We start from the raw sequence: 24,017 nt of genomic DNA, 5'->3' as shown, positions 1-24,017 counted from the left end.
AGAGCCCATCTCATCAGTAGCTAACGAAGAGGACCTAACAGCAAGTTGAAAACATGGCTGAACAAGTTCGTGCCTGTGTTATTTGTGGCAGTAACACATCAACGTTGCATTTCTTGCCCAAGATAGAAGAGGTGAAGAAGAAATGGTTGGAATTTATCTTTGGAACACCACCAGCGAAGTATAATGCAACGTTAGTACTGTGTTCTGATCATTTCAACCACAGTGACTTTTCAAACTTCGGTGCCTTCAGTAGTGGTTTTGCTTCGAGGTTGTTTTTAATACCTGGATCTGTACTGTCAAGACGATCGACCACCAGCTCACAAGCTGTAAGTAAAACATGAACTTTTTGTTCAAAGGTTTTTGTTACAAAATAGCATGTTCATATTCTCCATGTTAGCATGCATGACATGGTCACAAGCTAGGCAGGGATGAGAGTTTTCTGCTTTTCGGCGGATTTCTGCTTTTTCTGAGTAAAAAACAACCTTTTTATATTATGCCAAATCCATTGAGAAATTTTTTTTATTAATTTCGGTGGGTTAGGGTATGTTCCTTCATGCTGTTCAAACTTTATTAACTCCAATGATGTTTACACATTATTTGTAAGTCACCATCTTTAGTCTTGTTTAAATCTCGTTGAATGTGATGTAAAATTCGTGTTTTCTACATTGTTATTGGTCAAAACATCGATGTCGAGACCATAATAGCCAATCAAAACAGTTTTTACAAAGACACCCACATCCGCTTGTTCTGACCCACTGGAAGTAGTGTCACAGTGCTGTTAGCCAATCAGAGGTAACACGTTTACTGATGGCTGTTAGCCAATCAGAGGTAACACATTTACATGTCATGAATATTCATAAGAGCTGAAATCCTGTCGTTCTCCTGCCACCCACTACTCCACCAAACTAGAACAGCCTGAAACAGGAGAACCACAGCATTTTTTTCACCAAAACCGGCTCACAGGGCATTCATTCATACTAGAGACCACCGCACAATTAATGAAAAAACGATGCAATGAGACCTTTAAGGTGATTTTATTGCATTTCTTTTTAATAGCATATGAAAATAGCCAAGTATAAGTTACAAAATTCAATCTACAGACTTAACTGTAACCTTTAAGATCTGCACTTATAACGCTTCATTCTGTAGGCTTATATACTCCTCTGTATTTCCCAGGATTTCTCTGCTTCTTAAGATGCTTCATAAAAACAGCCTTAACGAGTCTGTAGCTCATACCGGCCACTGTTGTTGTGTGTGAGCTTGAAATCCAATCAATCCTGTAGGTGGAGTAGCGATTTTTGTGAAATTGCATATGACCCATGTAGCCGCATCCATGGCAGGTGGTGCCACCTGTACCATGTACCTTTTCATGCATGAACAACTCTTGTTTGAATATGTCTTTAGAGTCTTCTGGGTGAGTTTCAGTGAAAAACATCCTAGCAGTTTACGAAGAGTAGCGTTTAATGTCACGAGTCACCCAAAAATTTTAGACGCCCATAAAATTGTAAATATGACAGGTGGCACCATCATCTTGACAGCTTTTATACATACCAACCTGGGGAACAGTTCATATGAGTTTGATCAAAATCTGAGCACTCCTGTAGGAGGAGTAGCGATTTTTGTGAAATTGCATATGACCCCTGTGTAGCCACATCCATGGCAGGTGGCACCACCTGGTGAACAATTCTTGTTGGAATATGTCTTTAGATTCTTCTGGGTGAGATTCAGTGAAAACATCCTTGCAGTTTACAAAGAGTAGCGTTTAATGTCACGAGTCACCCAAAAATTTGAGATGCCCATAAAATTGTAAATGTGACAGGTGGCACCATCATCTTGACAGCTTTTATACATACCAACCTGGGGAACAGTCCATATGAGTTTGATCAAAATCTGAGCACTCCTGTAGAAGGAGTAGCGATTTTTGTGAAATTGCATATGACCCCTGTGTAGCCACATCCATGGCAGGTGGCACCACCTGGTGAACAATTCTTGTTGGAATATGTCTTTAGATTCTTCTGGGTGAGATTCAGTGAAAACATCCTAGCAGTTTATGAACAGTAGCGTTTAATATCATGAGTCACCCAAAAATTTCAGACGCCCATAAAATTGTAAATATGACAGGTGGCACCACCATCTTGGCAACTTTTATGAACACCCACCTGGAGAACATTGTATGTGAGTTTGATCAAAATCCCATCAATACTGTAGGAGGAGTAGCGATTTTTGTAAATTGTGGATGGACGATGACGGATGACGCATGATCGCATAAGCTCATCCAGTCTGTCCGGCAGCCGGATGCGCTAAAAACACCATTTAATGCATCAAAAATCCATGAATACATCATTTAACCATGGTTGCAGGGTGTTTCATGTACCCTTTCATGCATGAATTATCTTTTCTCTCTCCATTTATTGTATGATAAGACTTCTCCAATTATCCTGAACCATACTGTTCCGGTGATGGTTTGGTCATTTGAGATGCTTTAAAAGTCATTAAAATTATAAACATGTCCATGATTTGAGCTAACCTTATTCTTTACAGCAGTACTGTACTGCACAGTTACATGCATATAGTATGTAGTATGTATATATGCATCATAAATATGTGTGATATATTATTCATGACTATTTTTTAAGCTTATAAAAAGTCATGTAGTTTCTAAAAAGCAGTTCTGTTGCAAGGGCTTAGGAAACATTTTGAATTTTGAAATTAAAATTGCAAATTCAAACTGTCCCAGTTTACTTGATGAACTGACTCTACAGTTAAACATCATCAGGTAATAAAAGATGTTGATGTTATGCATTTTATTTTATTACCTTTTATTACCCCTCAGAAAAAACCTAAGCAATATACAATTATATACACAACAGTTTGGATTGTTATTGCTTTTCTTATATATTTACAGTACAGCTCTCCTGTAGGTCTTGCAACATTAGATGAGATAGTGATATCTTCTGGCATTCACAAAGCATGCCTTTGAAATATCACGGCCTTTACAACAGGTCACACAGAGCTATTAATGTCTCAGTCTTCTCTGCTTCTCACACAGCGTCGATCAAGCAGCATGGGATTTTGGGAGTTGTGGTTTCACACTGATGTTACGGCTTTTCCTGGAAATAAAATAGCGTTTACCTACTGTACAATTTACAACACTCAGTTTATAAACTCTTGAAATCATCCTAAAGTATACTCCCTTATTAGAGGCCCTAATATTTCTGTTCCAGAGACAAAAACTAACAGTTCATAAAACCCCGCCTGTTTATGAATATTAATGAGGTTGGTTTTAAATCAGCCCAGCTGTCAGTGTTGAAGTGGCACTGCAGTGACAGCTTTGGGCTTCTGTTAAGATCAGTTCTGTGTGTTTACTGTACTCGGGCTCATCCACCAATATGTCCAGGCCGCTGTCGGACTATGACAAAAGGAAACAGATTTCTGTAAGAGGTCTAGCCGGTGTGGAGAACGTGTCGGACCTGAAGACTAACTTCAACCGGCACTTGCACTTCACACTGGTGAAGGACAGAAATGTGGCCACGAAGCGGGATTACTACTTCGCCCTGGCACACACAGTGAGAGACCACCTGGTGGGCAGGTGGATCCGAACCCAGCAGCACTACTATGAGAAGGACCCGAAAGTAAGTGAAGTTCAGAAAAGTTTCCCAGGGGCCCATAGAGCTGAAAAGATATGTGCATATATTTCTTAAGTCTAAAATATAGGCTATGTCAAATATATTTACTGTATGTACATATAAATTTTTTTAACATAATAATCAGATTTTTAACATTTTTTTCACTGGTGTGGAAAAATATATAAATGAGAGGCATTATAAACCTGAAATAAAGTGTACTAAACTGTACCATTCCTTGTTGCTGGGGTGAGAACCCTTTCTGTATCTTTCGCCTAGCATGTATCTTTTGCCTCGAAAGGTGTGTCCAATGTACCTTTACTTACCTTTAAAAGGTGAAAAATGCATAATTTATTTCTATTTAATATTTTGAAGATAGATGTAATATCAATTCAAGACACTTCTAAATCTGATTTAGATGTCCACGTTCACATATTTTCTAAAATAATGCAGCCACCACGAAACATACCACATTTCATATTTTGTGTTTTCTTGATACAGATAATGCCCTTTAGAATGAGCAATAAAACCAAACATGAAAAATGTGTGAAGTGTAAAAATTATTTTGAAAAAGTCTGTTTTTATCACAAGAAAAGGACAAAATATTTCAAATTCGATCATCACATTTTGAAAAAAAAAAGACATATGATGTCATTCTCTAATTAAAGGCTTACTCTGGAGAGCTTAACCTGAATATGGCAAGGTAATGTTGATTTTTGATTTATCTCCTAAATTCAGAGATGCAATCATGTCCATCATTGCTCATCCATTCTACACCTGTTGAGTCAGCAGTGTTCCTCGCCAAATTCTATAAACATGAACCTCATCTAATAAGAAATGTTTCCAAATTCAAATAAGTGAGGAGAATTAAATTTCATTCATTCATTCATTCATTCTCTATACCACTTATCCATTGTGGATCCCGGATGAACTGGAGCCAATCTCATTTGACATTGGGCAAGAGGCAGGGTATACTCTGGACAGGTCGCCAATCCATCGCAGGGCTAACACAGAGACACAGACAGCCATTCACACTCACACTCGCACCTATGGACAGTTTAGAGTAGCCACTTGACTTAATCTGCATGTCTTTGGGTTGTGTGAGGAAACCAGAACACTCAGAGGAAACCCGCTCAGGCACAAGGAAAACCACAAACTCCACCCAGTCAACCAGCAGGTTCAAACCCAGAACCTGCTTGCTATGCGGCAACAGTGCTAACCACCGCACCACCATACCACCCCATTAAATTGCATTCATATTTTTTTTTTCAAAATAAAGTCATAAGAAAAGATACAAAAGCTATTCATAATTCTAATCTTTTAACCTGTTTAAATCACACTCAGTCCATTTTTTGGCCTTTCCTGTAGATATAACTAAGAAAAATGTGGTTTAATAAGCCTTATTCTCAAAAGTGTGCAATAAAATTAAATCACTCAGATAAATAAGTAAAAGAGTTTGCGTTTAATTTTCATCTAGCCAAATAAAAGGTTACTCAAGGATCATTTCACTCTCTTATACTTGTCATGTGATGTGTTATTTAGTATTATTACATTTCTACAGCTCATTGGCAGTACCACAGCTTTGACTCGTCAGGGCATTTGTGTTACATTAATGTCGCCATAAATATCCATGCTTGACCTTCTCTGACCTTTTTACTGATAAAAACTTCACCTTGGCATGATCTGGAAGATTCCATACACCAACTCAGGAAATCATCTTCAGTGAAAAAGAGTACATTGATCCGAATGATCTCTGAGTATATTAGAGCAGTGTTGCACACCGACTTGCAAGGCTGGATGATAAAGTGTGGGTCATAATGATCACCACATCTTCCTGACATGATGAAGAGAATTCCATTCAGACTGACCTCTGAGTCTTTTTTTTTGTGTCCACAGTGCTAGCGTTCTCACTGGGAGGGAACAGTGATGCGCTCTGAATAAACTATAGTTCTGTTGACAGAATTGCAGAACTGCAGCGTAATGCACCTTGATGTTATAAAGGCATTGCATACGTGTGCTTGCAGTCACTGTCCAAGCCTTATCCTTCAGGTTACTTTATAGAGACACAGTATGCAGGGTTTATTTGTTTCTAATATGCAACTAAAATGGTTTCAGAGTTTCTACTCACATTATATTAAAATGCAGATTCGATTTTGCTCCGTTTTAATTTGATGCTACGTTCAATACATGTTTAGTGGAGTCAGCTCATCTGAAACCCAATGAGCTGTTGCACTTAATGCAAATTACAGCTGACATCAAGCATATGTTCCTATTAATGTTTCCAATTTTCCAATTTGAAGTGCCAGTGCACACTTCATGTTAAATATCTACTCTGTGTTGTGTTTGTGTACTAACGACAACGTAGGCATATTCTAGCCACATTATTAGTGAGAAATAGTTCAGTTCAGTTCCAGCACCTCTGACCTTATGTTCCCACTAAGCCCAAGGTTACTGGGAGTTTAAGGTATCTTCGCTGCAAAGGTCAAGAGTCATTCTCTCATATAATCAAAGGTCACCAAAGGAACCTCCTTCTGTATGGGCTGGAAATCTCAGCCAACATGAAATCAAGCCCAGCAAAGTGGATCATATTGACTGAAATTAAGTCGAAGGAATGTATGATGGTCAAACCATCCATTAAAATTCAAACTTTTTTTTTTAATTCAAACTTTATTGCCATCTCTAACTGTGACAGTGCAGGCTTGCAGACTCCATAACCTTTTCTACTGACCCTGGGGTGGTTATTTTTACTGCAGTCAAAATGCCACTGTTACATAACACCAGTGACCTTCCTCTCCATGCTTACACCAGTCTTAGACCCCATACACCCCCTCCACGCCCATTTATACTGGGCCATATCTCCAACAGTGAGAGGAAAAACCCCTGAACCACATGAGCTCCAATAAAACTGTTGGTCCATGCAAGCTAGTCATTAGATTAATGGACCAGGGAAAACTAAAAATTCTAAATAAAAAAAAAGAATAAAAATCAAATAAACATTCAAAACTAAAAGCAAAAAGAATAAAATGAAAGAAAATAAATTGAAATAAAAATACATAAGAAAATCATTAAAATAAAATAAAAAAGATAAGCTTACAGTAGCCAGATATATTGTATTTCTTTTGATAAATGCAAATTTAAATGGAAATAAATTATATTCAGTAAAGTGAAAAAAATAATGATAAAACAATACTTTTTAATCAATATGACACTTCATCAAATCCAAAATCTCATTAAAATTATTACATACAATTTTTATGTTAAAGTATATTACTGATATTAAGCTTTTATGATCAAATATATTAAGTCCTCCATAATAATTAATCATATAATGACAAATTCATTTAAAAAACACTTATTAAACATGTGGTGTTCCTCTGATTTCTCGATGTTAGGGGCTATGTTTAAAAAAAATGTGTCATTACAGTATAAAACCTATTAATTTTAAAACTCGGTTTTAGCCTGCACCGCACTGTGCAATGTTAATGAGATACTTACCCAATTTATGCTGTATATCCCCCCCCCAAAAAAAAACAAAACAAAAAAACCCTCTCAATAGGGCCCATTAAGCAAAGCCTGTAGTCTGTTTTTCTTTCTTTTTGTGTACTTTTGGTACAGTCATGAAAAAGACAACCTACAATTATCAAACTTATTATGCTTTTTAATGAGTTCTTATAGTTATTAGCCTGCTTGTCATGTCAAATGAAATATATGGGTTTAATCCAAATGTAAATAACTCAAAAAAACAATCTATCAATACTGTCAATCAAAGCCAATTATGTTCAGACAATAAAAGGTTTAGAAAGCGCTATAGTGCTAGACGATAGCAAAATATTGTTATTATTTCCACACAATGGTATTATGAGCCCAATATGTGATTATGTTCATATGATAATTCCTTACTGAGTGTTTTTGAAGATCATTGAGAGTGAAAGTATGTGATTGTAGTAGCTAAGGTCAGGATCAAATGGAGGACTGGAGCTGTAAGGTGGCCATTACACCACCATGCACTCTTAGTTGGCATGTTTGGTGAGGAAATCTAAAATGGTTAGTCTGTTAATATTTTTGCTATATCTATCCAGATGGTTAAGAGTCATCCTCTTTATGAGCTATTTAGCAACTTCCATCCATCAATCCATCCATCCATTATCTTTAGCTGTTTATCCTGTCCTACAGGGTCGGAGGCAAGCTGAAGCCTATTCCAGCTGGCTATGGGTGAGAGGCGGGGTACACCCTGGACAAGTCACCAGGACATCACAGGGCTGACACATAGAGACAACCAATCATTCACACTCACATTCACACCTACGGTCAATTTAGAGCCACCAATTAGCCTAACCTGCATGTCTTTGGACTGTGGGGGAAACCGGAGCACCCGGAGGAAACCCACACGGACACGGGGAGAACATGCAAACTCCACACAGAAAGGCCCCTTCGGCCACTGGGCTAGATCCCAGAACCTTCTTGCTGTGAGGTGACAGTGCTAACCAGTACACCACTGTGCCACCCCTGTTTAGCAACTTCTCCAGTCAAATAATTTAATACTGGCAGTGCTTGTGCTGTATACTAAACCTTATACAGTTGGAATTCCTTGGTCCATCAGTGGTCCATTAACCAGACCTCAAAGTAACATCACAGCATATTTCTATCATGAATCACAGCTGGGTGTGAGGCTTGTTGTTGCTTTGTTTAAGGTTTTTATGGTGCACATAAAAAGGTTTTTTAAGCTTCTGGATGGTTCTTGGTAGACTCTCTGGAATAGGCATGATCATGTGTTAGAAAAGCCAGCAGATGCTTCACTTTAGGGGTTCTTGTTATTTGCTATATGCTGTACACTCTTGAACATTTAAAAAACTCTCAGAAAAAGTGTTCCTCAAAGTTTTTTAGCTAATTCATTCTTATACCCTATCCAAAAACTCTTTAGTGTGCAAGATTTTATCTTTGTGTGCAAAAGTGCATGCCATTAATGGTGCTGAATTTCTTCGATCCATCATCCATAACATAATTTATCCTGTGCAGCGTCGCGGCAAGCTGGAGCCTATCCGAGCTGACTATGGGCGAGAGGCGGGGTACACCCTGGACAAGTCACCAGGACATCACAGGGCTGACACATAGGTGGGGTTTACATTAGACCATATCAGCGGATCATCAGATTAACGTTTTTAAAACGATTCGTGTGCACACAGCAACGCCAATACACGGATACGCTCGGCTCCGCAGGCAGCCTGCGCTCCAAATCACTCCGCCCTGAACAGCGAGTGCCCTCTGGAGGGTGCGCACTCTGGCCCTGCGCAGCTCACAGAGCGCGCGAGTGAAGCGCATGAGCAGTGATTCGGGACTGAGCCGCTGTGTGTGTGATCCCAGTGCATATCGGGCATGCGCATCACTTACCACTTGCAAGTGGAAGGATGGCAAGTCTAAAGACAATCATAACTACACAATGGGCAGTATTTGCATCAGTATTTGCAGTATTTTCATACTTTTATACTCTTTAATGAAAGGTGATACAAGGCGGAAGTCCGCGCCGTTTTTCAGCAGTCGCGTCACATGACCAATGCCAGCGAATCAGGAAGGTGGATGTCACAGTGATGTTGTCCAATGACAATGCCAGCTAGAGCTCAGCACAGCGTATCCGCGTATTCTCAATGTTTACACAGCACCGGACCAGACAAGATTGGATTGAACACGTGGACCCTGGCGGATTCCCGTTTCCCGGCGTTTCCAGGCATTTTAATGTAAACGGACAGTGCATCCGCGAAGAAAACGAGACAGATACGGTCTAATGTAAACTTGGCCATAGAGACAACCAATCATTCACACTCACATTCACACCTACGGTCAATTTAGAGCCACCAATTAGCCTAACCTGCATGTCTTTGGACTGTGGGGGAAACCGGAGCACCTGGAGGAAACCCACACAGACATGGGGAGAACATGCAAACTCCACACAGAAAGGCCCCCATTGGCCACTGGGCTCAAACCCAGAACCTTCTTGCTGTGAAGTGACAGTGCTAACCACTACACCACTGTGCCACTTGAATTTCTTCCTCTTATAAAAGATTTGCGTGTAGGCAAATAATGATTTTAGATTTTTTTTGTAAACAGGTTCTTGGAAAGCCAGACTCAAATTGGTCAATAAATCACTGGCTCCATTTGTTCTCTGTTTAATAAGACTGCATGCGCCAGCTCGTGTGCAGCCTGCAACGAATGCTCCTGATCCTTTTTCTCTATTTTCTATTTTTCCTACTTGTCTTATCTTCTTCTTTTTTTGCTATTTTTTCCTGTTACCAAAACACTATAATCAAGCCACTATGAGGGCTGCAAGAGTTTTGGTGTTTTTGCTCACAGTCGCAAAACTTTTTTTCAGTGCAGCCACGCAATAATGCCACGCCGCCTGCATTGTTTACACCAGGGATCAGCTGATCGAACTGAAGCTGGCCGCTCTAGCGACAAGACCGGAAGAGATCCCTGTGGTAATTTGGTGGAAAACAAACAGAGGATGCAGAGGAAATAAGAAGCTACAGAGGAAGAGGGTGGCTTTGAGACAACGGAAGCTTATTGAAAAATCTTATAAGCTGTGTCTCCCCTCTATCATCATGGGGAATGTGAGGTCCCTCAGGAACAAAGTGGACAAGCTGACGGCACTGGCCCAAAGTCAGATGGAGTATCGGGAGTGCAGTTTAATGTGCTTCGTGGAGACATGGCTGCACCGGGATGTTCCCGACGACAATGCTACAATCAAGGGCTTCCACATGGTGCATGCGGACAGAGGGGCAAAGGGGGAGGGCTTGCCCTTCTTGTGAACAACCGGTGGTGTCACTCAGCTCACATCACTGTGAAGGAGCACATCTGCAGCCCGGATGTTGAACTGTGTGCTGTTGGACTTCATCCATATTATCTGCCCAGGGAGTTTTCTAATGTTATCATGGTGGCTGTTTATGTTCCCCCCTCTGCAAACCAGAACACTGCTTGTGACACTATTCACTCTGCAATAGCCCAGCTACAGACTCAACACCTGAGTGCATTAATTGCTATCTCAGGTGACTTTAATTATGTTAATTTGGACAAAACACTTTCCACTTTCACCCAATTTGTGAACTGTCCTACCAGAGAGGGAAGAACAATAGACCTGCTGTATGCTAATGTTAAAGAGGCTTACACTCTTCCTCCCTCCCCCCACTGGGCAGGTCAGACCACAACCTGATTTACCTCTCCCCCTGCTATGTGCCTCTGGTGAAGGGACTGCCAACCACATCAAAGATAGTGAGGAGATGGACAGACAAGGCCAACAAGACACTGTAGGGATGCTTCGAGGTGACAGACTGGCAGACACTGTGTGAGCCCCATGGAGAAGACATTGATGGGCTCACAGAGTGCATCACGGGATACACCAACTTCTGTGTGGACATCATTGTCCCAACTAGGACTGTCAGCTGTTACCCCAACAACAAGCCATGGGTAACGAAGGACATCAAGGTCCTTTTAAATGAGAAGAAGAGGGCTTTCAGAGCCAGCAACAAGGAGGAGGTGCGAGGAGTACAGCGTGAACTGAGAGCAACGATCAGGGAGGCCAAGGAAAAGTACAGGAGGAAGTTGGAGTGGAAATTCCAACAGAACAACATGAAAGAGGTGTGGAGTGGAATGAAGACCATCAACAAGCCAACCAACAGTGAAGGAGTGGATGGCAATGTGGAAAGGGCGAATGAGCTGAATCTCTACTTCAACAGATTCGATGGCGTGACCCCAACCCACCACCACCACTCTTCTGTGGGATGGCTACAACCACACACTTCACATTCTCTCCCCTCCCCTGCCTCTTCTTGCCCAACCTCATCCCCATTTCAGGACCTCGCTCGCAACTCCTCAACAGACCCCCTGGCTGAGCACACCCTCCCAAGAAACACCTTCATCCCTCCCCCACCCGTCACCTCCACACCAATCATCAGCGAGGAGCAAGTGAGAAGACAGCTGAAGAGACTCCATGCAGGAAAGTCAGCAGGCCCGAATGGTGTTAGCCCCAGGGCCCTGAAGACCTGTGCCCTCCAGCTAAGTGGAGTACTTCAGCATGTCTTCAACATGAGTCTGGGTCTTCAGAGGGTCCCCGTGCTGTGGAAGACGTCATGCCTCATCCCTGTACCAAAAAAGCCGTGTCCCAGTCACCTCAAAGACTACAGGCCCGTGGCATTGACGTGACACATCATGAAGATCCTTGAAAGACTCATCCTGGAGCAGATCTGGCCTATGGTCCAACCACTTCTTGACCCCCTTCAGTTCGTCTACCAGCCCCGTCTTGGAGTAGAGGACGCAATCATCTACCTACTCAACAAAGTCTACGGCCACCTGGACAAGCCAGCCAGCACTGTAAGGATCATGTTTTTTGATTTCTCCAGTGCTTTTGACACTATCCGGCCGGCTCTGCTGGGTGAGAAGTTGACAGCAAGCAGGTGGATGCTCCACTGGTGTCCTGGATTGTGGATTATTTGACTGGCAGACTACAGTACGTGCGCTTGCAGTGCTGTGTGTCGGACAGAGTGATCAGCAACACCGGGGCTCCGCAAGGGATTGTCCTTTCTCCTTTCCTTTTCACTCTCTACACTACTGATTTCAACTACTGCACGGAGACCTGCCACCTCCAGAAATTTTCTGATGACTTTGCAGTGGTTGGACGTATTACCAGTGGTGATGAGAGCGAGTACAGGATGGTGGTGGACAACTTTGTCACGTGGAGCAGGAAGAACCACCTACAGCTCACCGTGATGAAGACAAAAGAACTGGTGGTCGATCTGAAGAGAATCAGGGCTCCGGTGAACCCTGTTAACATCCAAGGGGTCAGTGTGGACAAGGTGGAGGAATATAAGTACCTGGGGGTGTACTTGGATAATAAACTGGACTGGTCCAAAAACATGGACACTGTATACAAAAAGGACCAGAGCCGTCCCTATTTTCTGAGATGGCTGAGGTCCTTCAACATCTGCCGAACGATGCTGCAGATGTTCTATGAGTCTGTGGTGGCCAGTGCCATCCTGTACGCTGTCGTCTGCTGGGGCAGCGGCTTGAAGGTGAAGGACAGTAACAGACTCAATAAGATTATCAGGAAGGCCGGACATGTTGTAGGCATGGAACTGGACTCTCTGACAGTGGTGTTGGAGAAGAGGACACTGTCCAAAATAAAAATAATCTTAGACTGTCCTTCCCACCCTCTATATGAGGAGCTGATCAGCCACAGGACCACATTCAGTATACGTCTGATTCTTCCATGCTGCACAACTGAGAGACACAGGAAATCATTCCTACCTCTTGCAGTCAAGCTGTACAATGCCACTGTATAACTGTGGTACACTGTCTTACCATGTATACTGTATCCTTAACTCAGGTGCAATATATGTATATAGGAATCATTGTATATAAAATTACTTCATTTAGCTTTTACTTAAGTTATTGAACTTATTTAAATTTATTTTATTTTTATTTATTCTTTTTTCAGACAATTTTATCTTCTATTTTTAGACATGTTTACTTCTTTGATTCAGGAGCTTGGTAGCAAATTTGAATTTCCCTCCAGGGATTCTCATCTCATCTCATTATCTCTAGCCGCTTTATCCTTCTACAGGGTCGCAGGCAAGCTGGAGCCTATCCCAGCTGACTATGGGCGAAAGGCGGGGTACACCCTGGACAAGTCGCCAGGTCATCACAGGGCTGACACATAGACACAGACAACCATTCACACTCACATTCACACCTACAGTCAATTTAGAGTCACCAGTTAACCTAACCTGCATGTCTTTGGACTGTGGGGGAAACCGGAGCACCCGGAGGAAACCCACGCGGACACGGGGAGAACATGCAAACTCCACACAGAAAGGCCCTCGCCGGCCCCGGGGCTCGAACCCAGGACCTTCTTGCTGTGAGGCGACAGCACTAACCACTACACCACCGTGCCGCCCCCTCCAGGGATTAATAAAGTAATTCTGATTCTGATTCAATCACTATTATGATTTATAAAAAGTTATAAGAAGACATTATTGCAGAAATCCAGCATGTCATTTCTTGAAGTAGAAAATGCTTCTGGGTCAACATCACATTGTTTTTTCTGGAAGAACATTCCTTTAAGCCAGTTCATACCCAAATGATGTCATCTGTGTGCACCTTGGTTTGAAAACCCCAAATCAGAAAAAGTTGGGATGGGATGGAAAATGCAATTCCTGCTTTTCAGGCCTGCAACACACTCCAAAAAAAGTTGGGGCAGGGGCATTTTGGGGCTAGTAATGACGTAAAACAATGAACTAATGATGTGGTTTGAAACAGGTGATGCCAACAGGTGATTGTAATCATGAGTTGGTACAAAATCAGTATCTAGGAAAGGCCTAGTCTTTGAGGACAAAGATGGGCCGAGGATCTCCAGTTTGTCAACAACTGACTTTATGGAACAGACTGGAGACAGAAATAAAACAAAGTGCAAAAATGCATGAGAAAAAATTTAAATGTTTAAAAACAATGTTTGTCAAAGAAAGATAGGAAGGGATTTGGATATTACACCCTCTATGGTGCATAAGATCATCAAACAATTCAAGGAATCTGGAGGAATTTTGGTGCATAAAGGGCAAGGGCACAAGCCTAAGCTGAACACCTGTGATCTCTGATCCCTCAGACGGCACTGCATCAAAAACCATCATTCATCTATAGCTGAGAGAACCACATGGGTTCAGGATTACTTTGGCAAACCTTTGTGAAGCACTACAATATGGAGTTACATCCACAAATGCCAGTTAAAACTTTACTGTGCAAAAAGGAAGCCTGATGTTAACTGTGTCCAGAAGTGCTGTCGACTTCTCTGGGCCCAGAGGCATCTGGGATGCACCATCATACAGATGAATCAGTATTCCAGATCTTTTTTGTAAGAAATGGACAGCGTGTGTTCTGGACCAAAGACAAAAAATACCATCCAGACTGTTACCAGCAACAAGTCCAAAAGCCAGAGTCTGTCATGGTATGGGGTTGTGTCAGTGCCCTTGGCAAAGGTAACTTACACTTCTGTGATGGCAGCATTAATGCAGAAAAGTATATCGAGATGTTGGAGCAACATATGCTGCCTTCAAGACAACATATTTTCCAGGGATATTTCAACAAGACAATACAAAACCACATTCTGCACACATTACAAAGGCATGGCTGTGGAAGAAGAGGGTGCCTGTCCCCTCTGTCCCCAATAGAGAATGTATGGTGAATTCTCATCTCATTATGTCTAGCTGCTTTATCCTGTTCTACAGGGTCGCAGGCAAGCTGGAGCCTATCCCAGCTGACTACGGGCGAAAGGCGGGGTACACCCTAGACAAGTCGCCAGGTCATCACAGGGCTGACACATAGACACAGACAACCATTCACACTCATATTCACACCTACGGTCAATTTAGAGTCACCAGTTAACCTAACCTGCATGTCTTTGGACTGTGGGGGAAACCGGAGCACCCTGAGGAAACCCACGCGGACAACATGCAAACTCCGCACAGAAAGGCCCTCGTCGGCCACGGGGCTTGAACCCGGCCCTTCTTGCTGTGAGGCGACAGCGCTAACCACTACACCACCGTGCCGCCCGTGGTGAATTCTGAAACAAAAAATATGACAGCAATGACTGCAATATTGCAGACCTTAAAAACTTTTGGCAGGAAGATTGGGACAAAATAACACCTGAAAAGCTTCATCAGTTGGTGTCTTCAGTCCCTAAATATCTTTTAAGTGTTGTGAGAAGAAATGGCAACATTATAAAGTGGTAAATGCCTTATCGTCCCACTATAAACCACTATCTATCTATCTACAGTGGTGCTTGAAAGTTTGTGAACCCTTTAGAATTTTCTATATTTCTTCATAAATATGACCTAAAACATCATCAGATTTTCACACAAGTCCTAAAAGTAGATAAAGAGAACCCAGTTAAACAAATGAGACAAAAATATTATACTTGGTCATTTATTTATTGAGGAAAATGATCCAATATTACATATCTGCGAGTGGCAAAAGTATGTGAACCTTTGCTTTCAGTATCTGGTGTGACCCCCTTGTGCAGCAATAACTGCAACTAAATGTTTCCAGTAACTGTTGATCAGTCCTGCACACTGGCTTGGAGGAATTTTAGCCCGTTCCTCCGTACAGAACAGCTTCAACTCTGGGATGTTGGTGGGTTTCCTCACATGAACTGCTCGCTTCAGGTCCTTCCACAACATTTCCATTGGATTAAGGTCAGGACTTTGACTTGGCCATTCCAAAACATTAACTTTATTCTTCTTTAACCATTCTTTGGTAGAATGACTTGTGTGCTTAGGGTCGTCATCGTCTTGCTGCATGACCCACCTTCTCTTGAGATTCAGTTCATGGACAGATGTCCTGACATTTTCCTTTAGAATTTGCTGGTATAATTCAGAATTCATTGTTCCATCAGTGATGGCAAGCCGTCCTGGCCCAGATGCAGCAAAACAGGCCCAAACCGTGATACTACCACCACCATGTTTCACAGATGGGATAAGGATCTTATACTGGAATGCAGTGTTTTCCTTTCTCCAAACATAACACTTCTCATTCAAACCAGAAGTTCTATTTTGGTCTCATCCGTCCCCAAAACATTCTTCCAATAGCCTTCTGGCTTGTCCACGTGATCTTTAGCAAACTGCAGATGAGCAGCAATGTTCTTTTTGGAGAGCAGTGGCTTTCTCCTTGCAACCCTGCCATGCACACCATTGTTGTTCAGTGTTCTCCTGATGGTGGACTCATGAACATTAACATTAGCCAATGTGAGAGAGGCCTTCAGTTGCTTAGAAGTTACCCTGGGGTCCTTTGTGACCTCGCCGACTATTACACACCTTGCTCTTGGAGTGATCTTTGTTGGTCGACCACTCCTGGGGAGGGTAACAATGGTCTTGAATTTCCTCCATTTGTACACAATCTGTCTGACTGTGGATTGGTGGAACCCAAACTCTTTAGAGATGGTTTTGTAACCTTTTCCAGCCTGATGAGCATCAACAATGCTTTTTCTGAGGTCCTCAGAAACCTCCTTTGTGGAAGTGCCATGATACACTTCCACAAATGTGTGTTGTGAAGATCAGACTTTGATAGATCCCTGTTCTTTAAATAAAACAGGGTGCCCACTCACACCTGATTGTCATCCCATTGATTGAAAACACCTGACTCTAATTTCACCTTCAAATTAACTGCTAATCCTAGAGGTTCACATACTTTTGCCACTGACAGATATGTAATATTGGATGATTTTCCTCAATAAATAAATGACCAAGTATAATATTTTTGTCTCATTTGTTTAACTGGGTTCTCTTTATCTACTTTTAGGACTTGTGTGAAAATCTGATGATGTTTTAGGTCATATTTATGCAGAAATATAGAACATTCTAAAGGGTTCACAAACTTTCAAGCACCACTCTATCTATCTATCTATCTATCTATCTATCTATCTATCTATCTATCTATCTATCTATCTATCTATGTCCACAGTAAATCCAATGTGTATTTTTACATTTTAGCTCAGAAACCTAAGAAAAATGGCTGATTTGTTGAAAATATTGAAATAATGACCATATTTACTACAGTTGACCATTTAACCTCACTTCATTAGCTTAATTGTTTGGCAGCATGAATAAATAACCTTTGAGCAAATAGGCACTAAACTACCTAGCTTAGCATGCTAGACACCCACAAGTACACAGTGCTAAGGGTTAAAATTTTAAAGAGTGTAGAAATATTTTATGTGGGCGGCACGGTGATGTAGTGGTTAGCGCTGTCGCCTCACAGCAAGAAGGTCCGGGTTCTAGCCCCATGGCCGGCGAGGGCCTTTCTGTCCGGAGTTTGCATGTTCTCCCCGTGTCCGCGTGGGTTTCCTCCAGGTGCTCTGGTTTCCCCCACAGTCCAAAGACATGTAGGTTAGGTTAACTGTTGGCTCTAAATTGACCGTAGGTGTGAATGTGAGTGTGAATGGTTGTTTGTGTCTATGTGTCGGCCCTGTGATAACCTGGCGACTTGTCCAGGGTGTACCCCGCCTTTCGCCCGTAGTCAGCTGGGATAGGCTCCAGCTTGCCTGCGACCCTGTAGAAGGATAAAGCGGCTAGAGATAATGAGATGAGATGAGAAATATTTTATGAGCTGCGCTGCACAGAAGGTATTTTCACGAGTCAATGTTTTGTTAGGTCTCTAAGAATTTGTATTCAAAGATAAGTTGAGCTTTATTTGAGCATATGCCTCAGCTAATGTTAGCTAATTAAAATTCCAGCAGATTTTACTGAATTTTATAAGCTGAAAAAACACATTTCCTCTCTTGAAACCAACTGGGGGGAATTTCAAGGAAATATTCAAGTAGCTTTGAAGTTAAAAGAGAAGGAAGCATGTACTGATGACATCAGATGGCAATGGTTGGTTAAAATTAATGTCTCTCCGGGAATTATAAAGGAATGTTCTCTTTGTAAAAAAAATATATATATGCTTCTCGTTTATATTTTGCTGACACTTTTATCCAAAGTCATTTACAACTGAGACACGATACGATTGAGCTATTTGAGGATTAAAAGTCATGCTCAAGGACCCAACAGTGGCAGCCTTCCAATGCTGGGGCATGAAGTCAAAACCTTCTGATGAGTCACCCAAAGTCTTAATCAATGAGCCACCACTTGCCTGTTCACTACATGGTGCTTATAAATCACTCTTTTCTTTCTTTCTGTCTAGCGTGTGTACTACATTTCACTGGAGTTCTACATGGGCCGTACTCTGCAGAACACCATGGTGAACCTGGCCTTGGAGAACGCTTGTGATGAGGCTGTGTACCAGGTGCCTGATCCCCATTATTCCACAGAAGTTTAAATAAATTAAGCAATACACCTTTGATTTGTTCATTCTATTTAAACCAGTGACAAAACTTCTCTTGTTCTAGCTGGGTTTGGACATGGAGGAGCTTGAGGACATGGAAGAGGATGCTGGACTGGGAAACGGAGGCTTGGGCCGTCTAGCTGGTATGTACCCCTCTCTCCTTTCTCTTGTCCTTTAACAGTTTTAAAATGCTCATTGATTCTTTTGTCATGGTTATAAAAATTGATAGGTAAAGGGCTTGACAGGTTTTATGAACATAATTGTACATTATGGGCCAGTTTTAAGGACTTCAATTAAATTTCAATCACCATTGATGGCATAATTTCACTTAAGGACAATCACCAGTGATTGCATCATTGAAAATGGTGACAAAAGCTAAAATGCATTAAAAGAGTGTCGCTAATTGTCTCATTCTCACTCTGTGACCATCTCATCCCTCTTATCCCTACTGCTAGCTTGTTTCCTGGACTCTATGGCTACTCTTGGCTTGGCTGCTTACGGCTATGGCATTCGCTATGAGTTTGGCATCTTCAACCAGAAAATTGCTCATGGCTGGCAGGTGAGTCAAACATCACTGTGTTCCAAATAAATATACAAGCAGGTAACAAATGAATGGAACAAATTCAGCGTACAATGTGCTCCTAAGGTTTTAGGACTCAATGAACCCCTAGAACAGCTTCAATGCACCTTGGCACTAATTCTACACATCTCTAGAACTGTACTGGATGGATGAGCACCATTAGTCCAAAAGATATTGCCTCAGTTGGATATTCTCATCAGATTATTTAGTGAGCCCACATACATGTGCATGGGAGTGGGGTCATCCTAGAAGAGATCCCTCCCATCAGTAAAGAAATGCTTCATCATAGTATAATGGTGATGAGCAGTTTAAAAATAGTCTGTTGCTACCAAGATTTTGGAATAAAGCAAATAATCAGAATTATATCTAATCAATTTGTACAAACATTGGCTAATGGCAAACAAAGCAAAAGGATCAGTGCAGACATCCATCCATTATCCATAACAACTTATCCTGGACAGGGTCACAGGCAAGCTGGAGCCTATCCCAGCTGACTATGGGCAAGAGGTGGGGTACACCCTGGAGAAGCTACCAGATCATCGCAGGGCTGACACATAGAGACAAACAAGCATTCACACTCATGGTCAATTTAGAGCCACCAATTAACCTAACCTGCATGTCTTTGGGAGAACCCCGAGGAAACCCATGCAGACACTGGGAGAACATGCAAACTCCACACAGAAAAGCCCTATCGGCCACTGGGCTTGAACCCAGAACCTTCTTGCTGTGAGGCAACAGTGCTAACTACTACACCACCATGCCACCCTTCAGTGCAGACTTCCATCCATTATCTGTAACTGCTTATCCTGGGCAGGGTCATGGGCAAGCTGGAGCCTATCCCAACTGATTATGGGTGAGAGGCGCGGTACACCTTGGACAAGTCGCCAGGTCATCGCAAGGCTGACACATAGAGACAACCAATCATTCACACTCACGGTCAATTTAGAGCCACCAATTAACCTAACCTGCATGTCTTTGGACTGTGGGGGAAACCGGAGCACCCGGAGGAAACCCACACAGACACGGGGAGAACATGCTAACTCTACACAGAAAAGCCCCTGTCGGCCACTGGGTTTGAACCTAAAACCTTCTTGTTGTGTGGCGACAGTGGTAACCACTACACCACCGTGCCACCCTTCAGTGCAGACAGTGTATCTATAATGTACAAACCCTTGTTAGCTGTAAGATATATTATCTCATCTCATCTCATTATCTCATCTCATCTCATTATCTCTAGCCGCTTTATCCTTCTACAGGGTCGCAGGCAAGCTGGAGCCTATCCCAGCTGACTACGGGCGAAAGGCGGGGTACACCCTGGACAAGTCGCCAGGTCATCACAGGGCTGACACACAGACACAGACAACCATTCACACTCACATTCACACCTACGGTCAATTTAGAGTCACCAGTTAACCTAACCTGCATGTCTTTGGACTGGGGGGGAAACCGGAGCACCCAGAGGAAACCCACGCGGACACGGAGAGAACATGCAAACTCTACACAGAAAGGCCCTCGTTGGCCATGGAGCTCGAACCCGGACCTTCTTGCTGTGAGGCGACAGCGCTAACCACTACATCACCGTGCCGCCCGTAAGATATATTATGAAGAATGCAAAATGAGGCAAAACAGGACTATAGAGTGGATAATAATATTATCAGGCAATGATAAAAAGGAATATTTAAAATACTACAGATCAGAAATGCATGTGCGCCAAAGTAGCCATGTTTCCAATGGAAAAACTGTGAAACACAAGATAAATCTATCTCCCTTTTCCAATGCCTCAACTTTTTAGGCTAATATCAGGTCTTTTTGAGTGGCTTGTGAGAAGCAGTTGGAATAAAAATTTTGCTGGGACCTGGCAACCCTGGTGATCAGTCAGAATAACTTTGGATTGATTTGTAGTAACACTTCCCTCAAAGTGGACAAATAGACCCAAACCATGCCAGCAAAATGCCCCCTACAGTTTAACCCCCAGTTTATCACCTGTTTGTATATAACATTTAAAAGATTATCTTTTCCCAGTAATCACATGACAATATGTCTGACAATAACTAACAGATTGAAGAAGCTGATGATTGGCTACGCTATGGCAACCCATGGGAGAAAGCCCGCCCTGAATACATGCGCCCTGTCCACTTCTATGGCAGGACAGAGCACCATCCAGATGGAGTCAAATGGGTTGACACTCAGGTAAACCCAGTTCTTTGTAATGTACACATGTTTTTCAGACGCTATGGAAGCCATGTGATTTTTGTTGACTTGTTTGTATTGGCAGGTTGTGTTGGCTTTGCCATATGACACTCCTGTGCCAGGATACAGGAACAATGTTGTGAACACCATGAGGCTGTGGTCTGCCAAGGCCCCGTGCGAGTTCAACCTAAAAGACTGTGAGTCACACAGAACTGTGCGATAAGCTATGCAACGATTTCTTTGTTTGGAAAGAGACAGAATTGAACATAGATATATATTTTTTTCCTTTTTTATTTCTAGTCAACATTGGGGGCTACATCCAGGCCGTGCTGGACCGCAACTTGGCCGAGAACATTTCTCGAGTGCTGTATCCCAATGACAACGTGAGTTAACTTTATTTATTCCAACTCAGTATACTTTGTTCATTATCATATTAACACACACATCTCTCTGCTTCTTTGCAGTTCTTTGAGGGGAAGGAGCTGCGTCTGAAGCAGGAGTACTTTGTAGTGGCTGCCACCCTCCAGGACATCGTCCGCCGCTTTAAGGCCTCCAAATTTGGCTCCAGAGAGATTGTGCGCACTGACTTCACTACTCTTCCTGATAAGGTAAAGGATTAACATCCTTGTTCATTGCATCATTTTGCTCATGTTTTCTGAACCCAGCTTTCTTAGTCCAGGCTGCTGCATTTCAGTCCATATTTGTCTCATGTTTGCCCTCAGGTGGCCATCCAGCTGAATGACACTCACCCTGCTCTTGCAATCCCTGAGCTGATGAGGATGCTGGTAGATGAGGAGAAGCTGTCCTGGGAGAAGGTATGTGGAATCGTGAGCTCAGAACAATATATATTTCCCATGCATCTGTGGAATTTTCAATAGCACTATGTGTTGTGTTGTGTTTTTTTAGGCCTGGGATATCACTGTAAAGACTTGTGCTTACACTAACCACACAGTGCTGCCTGAGGCTTTAGAGCGCTGGCCTATTGATCTTTTCCAGTCCCTGCTACCTCGCCACCTTGAGATCATTTACGAGATCAATCGCCGCCACATGGAGGTCAGATAAGCAGCACACAGTCTTTACATGACCAGTGGCTGGTGTAGATGGGCTAGTAATGTTTTTCAAAGACAAAAAAAAATCTACCTGAGAATATTTGCTGTTTCAAAGCACGTTATTTTAGTTTTTGTGAAATCACAAAAGAGCAACAGCACCACCAATGGTCATAAGAATAACACACAGTGGTATGAAGATGTGAGGCTGTGGCTGATTTCTTTCCAGCCCAGACTGTAGATTTTTCCAGCTTGACAGTCAGTGATGCTCATGTCAGATGATTTGGGCTATGCCCATATTGCTGGCATTTCCGGAACCAGACGTCAGAAACATATTAATGGGACACCTAAATTTAAGATAATAGTCTTTTTTAAGGATGTAGAAATGGCATCTACGAGTATTGTGTTCTATAGTATACAAGATCTCAATGTTAATGTGAACTGTATATAAAGTAATCAAAGTCTTTTCAGTAATATGCATCCATGGATATATCTGGTCAGCTTGTGCTCACAGAGTCTGTGTGTGATATTTTCTGTGTGCAGCGTGTGGCGTCCCTGTACCCTGGTGATATTGATCGCCTACGCCGCATGTCTCTGATTGAGGAGGGAGGAATTAAAAGGGTCAACATGGCGCACCTGTGCATTGTTGGTTCCCACGCAGTCAACGGTGTGGCGCAAATTCACTCAGACATCCTAAAAGCGACTGTGTATGTATGACTCAGAAACACACACACACACGTCAGATATATTATATCCTGCTCAGCTTGCTTTATACACATTATGGAATGTGCTAAAAGGTTCAGGGACTTTTATGAGATGGACCCACACAAGTTCCAGAACAAAACCAATGGCATCACCCCTCGCCGCTGGCTGGTCATGTGCAACCCTGGCCTGGCTGAGGTTATTGCTGAGGTATGTATTTAAAACAATTTTCAGCTTAATGCAGTTCATCTGCCAAGACATGTTTGGTGTCTGATGTTCTTTATGCTTTAGTCTGATATTCACTAATGCTTTAGTAAACTACTAATGGAAGTTATCTCACTTTATATATTTTTCATGAATATACACTCACCGGCCACTTTATTAGGAACACCCATATATCCACCTGCTGTGTTATGCAGTTCTCTAATCAGCCGATCCCTTGACAGCAGCACAATGCATCAAATTTTGCAGATACAAATCAAGAGCTTCAGTTAATGTTCACTTCAAACATCAGAATGGGAAAAGTTGTGATCTCAAAGTGTGACTTTCTTTCACTGTGGCATGAGCCAGATGGATTGGTTTAAGTATTTCAGAAACTGCTGATCTCCTGGGGTTTTCATACACAACAGTCTCTAGAGTTTACACAGATAGAATGGTGTGAAAAACAAAACAAAAAAAACATTGAGTTGAGTGAGTGGCGGTTCTGTGGGTGGAAACAAACGTCTTGTTGATAAGAGAGGTCAGAGGAAAATGGACAGATTGGTTCGAGCTGCCAGGAAGGCTATAGTAACTCCTAGCAACTCTGTACAACCATGGTGAGCAGAAAAGCATCTCAGCATGCAACAACAGAAGACCACATTGGGCTCCACTCCTGCAGCCAAGAACAGAAATCTAAAGCCTCACTCACAACCCGCCGTACGTGCTGCTACGGGTGGTCTACGGTAAAAAAAAAAAAAAATTGGCAAAACCGTGCTTGAGACTTGCGCGACACTTGCGTGTGTTCAGCGCCGTAGAAGGTCA

General features: G+C 42.3%; 1 protein-coding gene across 1 annotated transcript in view; it reads left to right on the top strand.

The window, feature by feature from the left end:
* Positions 1-3,316: 3,316 nt before the first annotated feature.
* The window catches only part of pygma (phosphorylase, glycogen, muscle A), a 35,253-nt gene continuing 14,552 nt past the window's right edge, over positions 3,317-24,017 (top strand). The window contains exons 1-12 of the mRNA XM_060936291.1: positions 3,317-3,632; positions 18,339-18,440; positions 18,544-18,622; positions 18,935-19,038; positions 21,118-21,249; positions 21,335-21,446; positions 21,550-21,632; positions 21,714-21,857; positions 21,972-22,064; positions 22,156-22,302; positions 22,839-23,002; positions 23,093-23,207. Of these exons, the coding sequence (XP_060792274.1) occupies positions 3,390-3,632; positions 18,339-18,440; positions 18,544-18,622; positions 18,935-19,038; positions 21,118-21,249; positions 21,335-21,446; positions 21,550-21,632; positions 21,714-21,857; positions 21,972-22,064; positions 22,156-22,302; positions 22,839-23,002; positions 23,093-23,207 (1,518 nt within the window). The 5' untranslated portion in view covers positions 3,317-3,389. The remainder of the gene's footprint in view (positions 3,633-18,338; positions 18,441-18,543; positions 18,623-18,934; positions 19,039-21,117; positions 21,250-21,334; positions 21,447-21,549; positions 21,633-21,713; positions 21,858-21,971; positions 22,065-22,155; positions 22,303-22,838; positions 23,003-23,092; positions 23,208-24,017) is intronic.

This window comes from Neoarius graeffei, chromosome 12, assembly GCF_027579695.1.
Source record: "Neoarius graeffei isolate fNeoGra1 chromosome 12, fNeoGra1.pri, whole genome shotgun sequence".
NCBI classification, from domain to species: domain Eukaryota; kingdom Metazoa; phylum Chordata; class Actinopteri; order Siluriformes; family Ariidae; genus Neoarius; species Neoarius graeffei.
The sequence above is the reverse complement of the archived record's forward strand: the minus strand, read 5'-3'. Positions and strand labels throughout refer to the sequence as shown.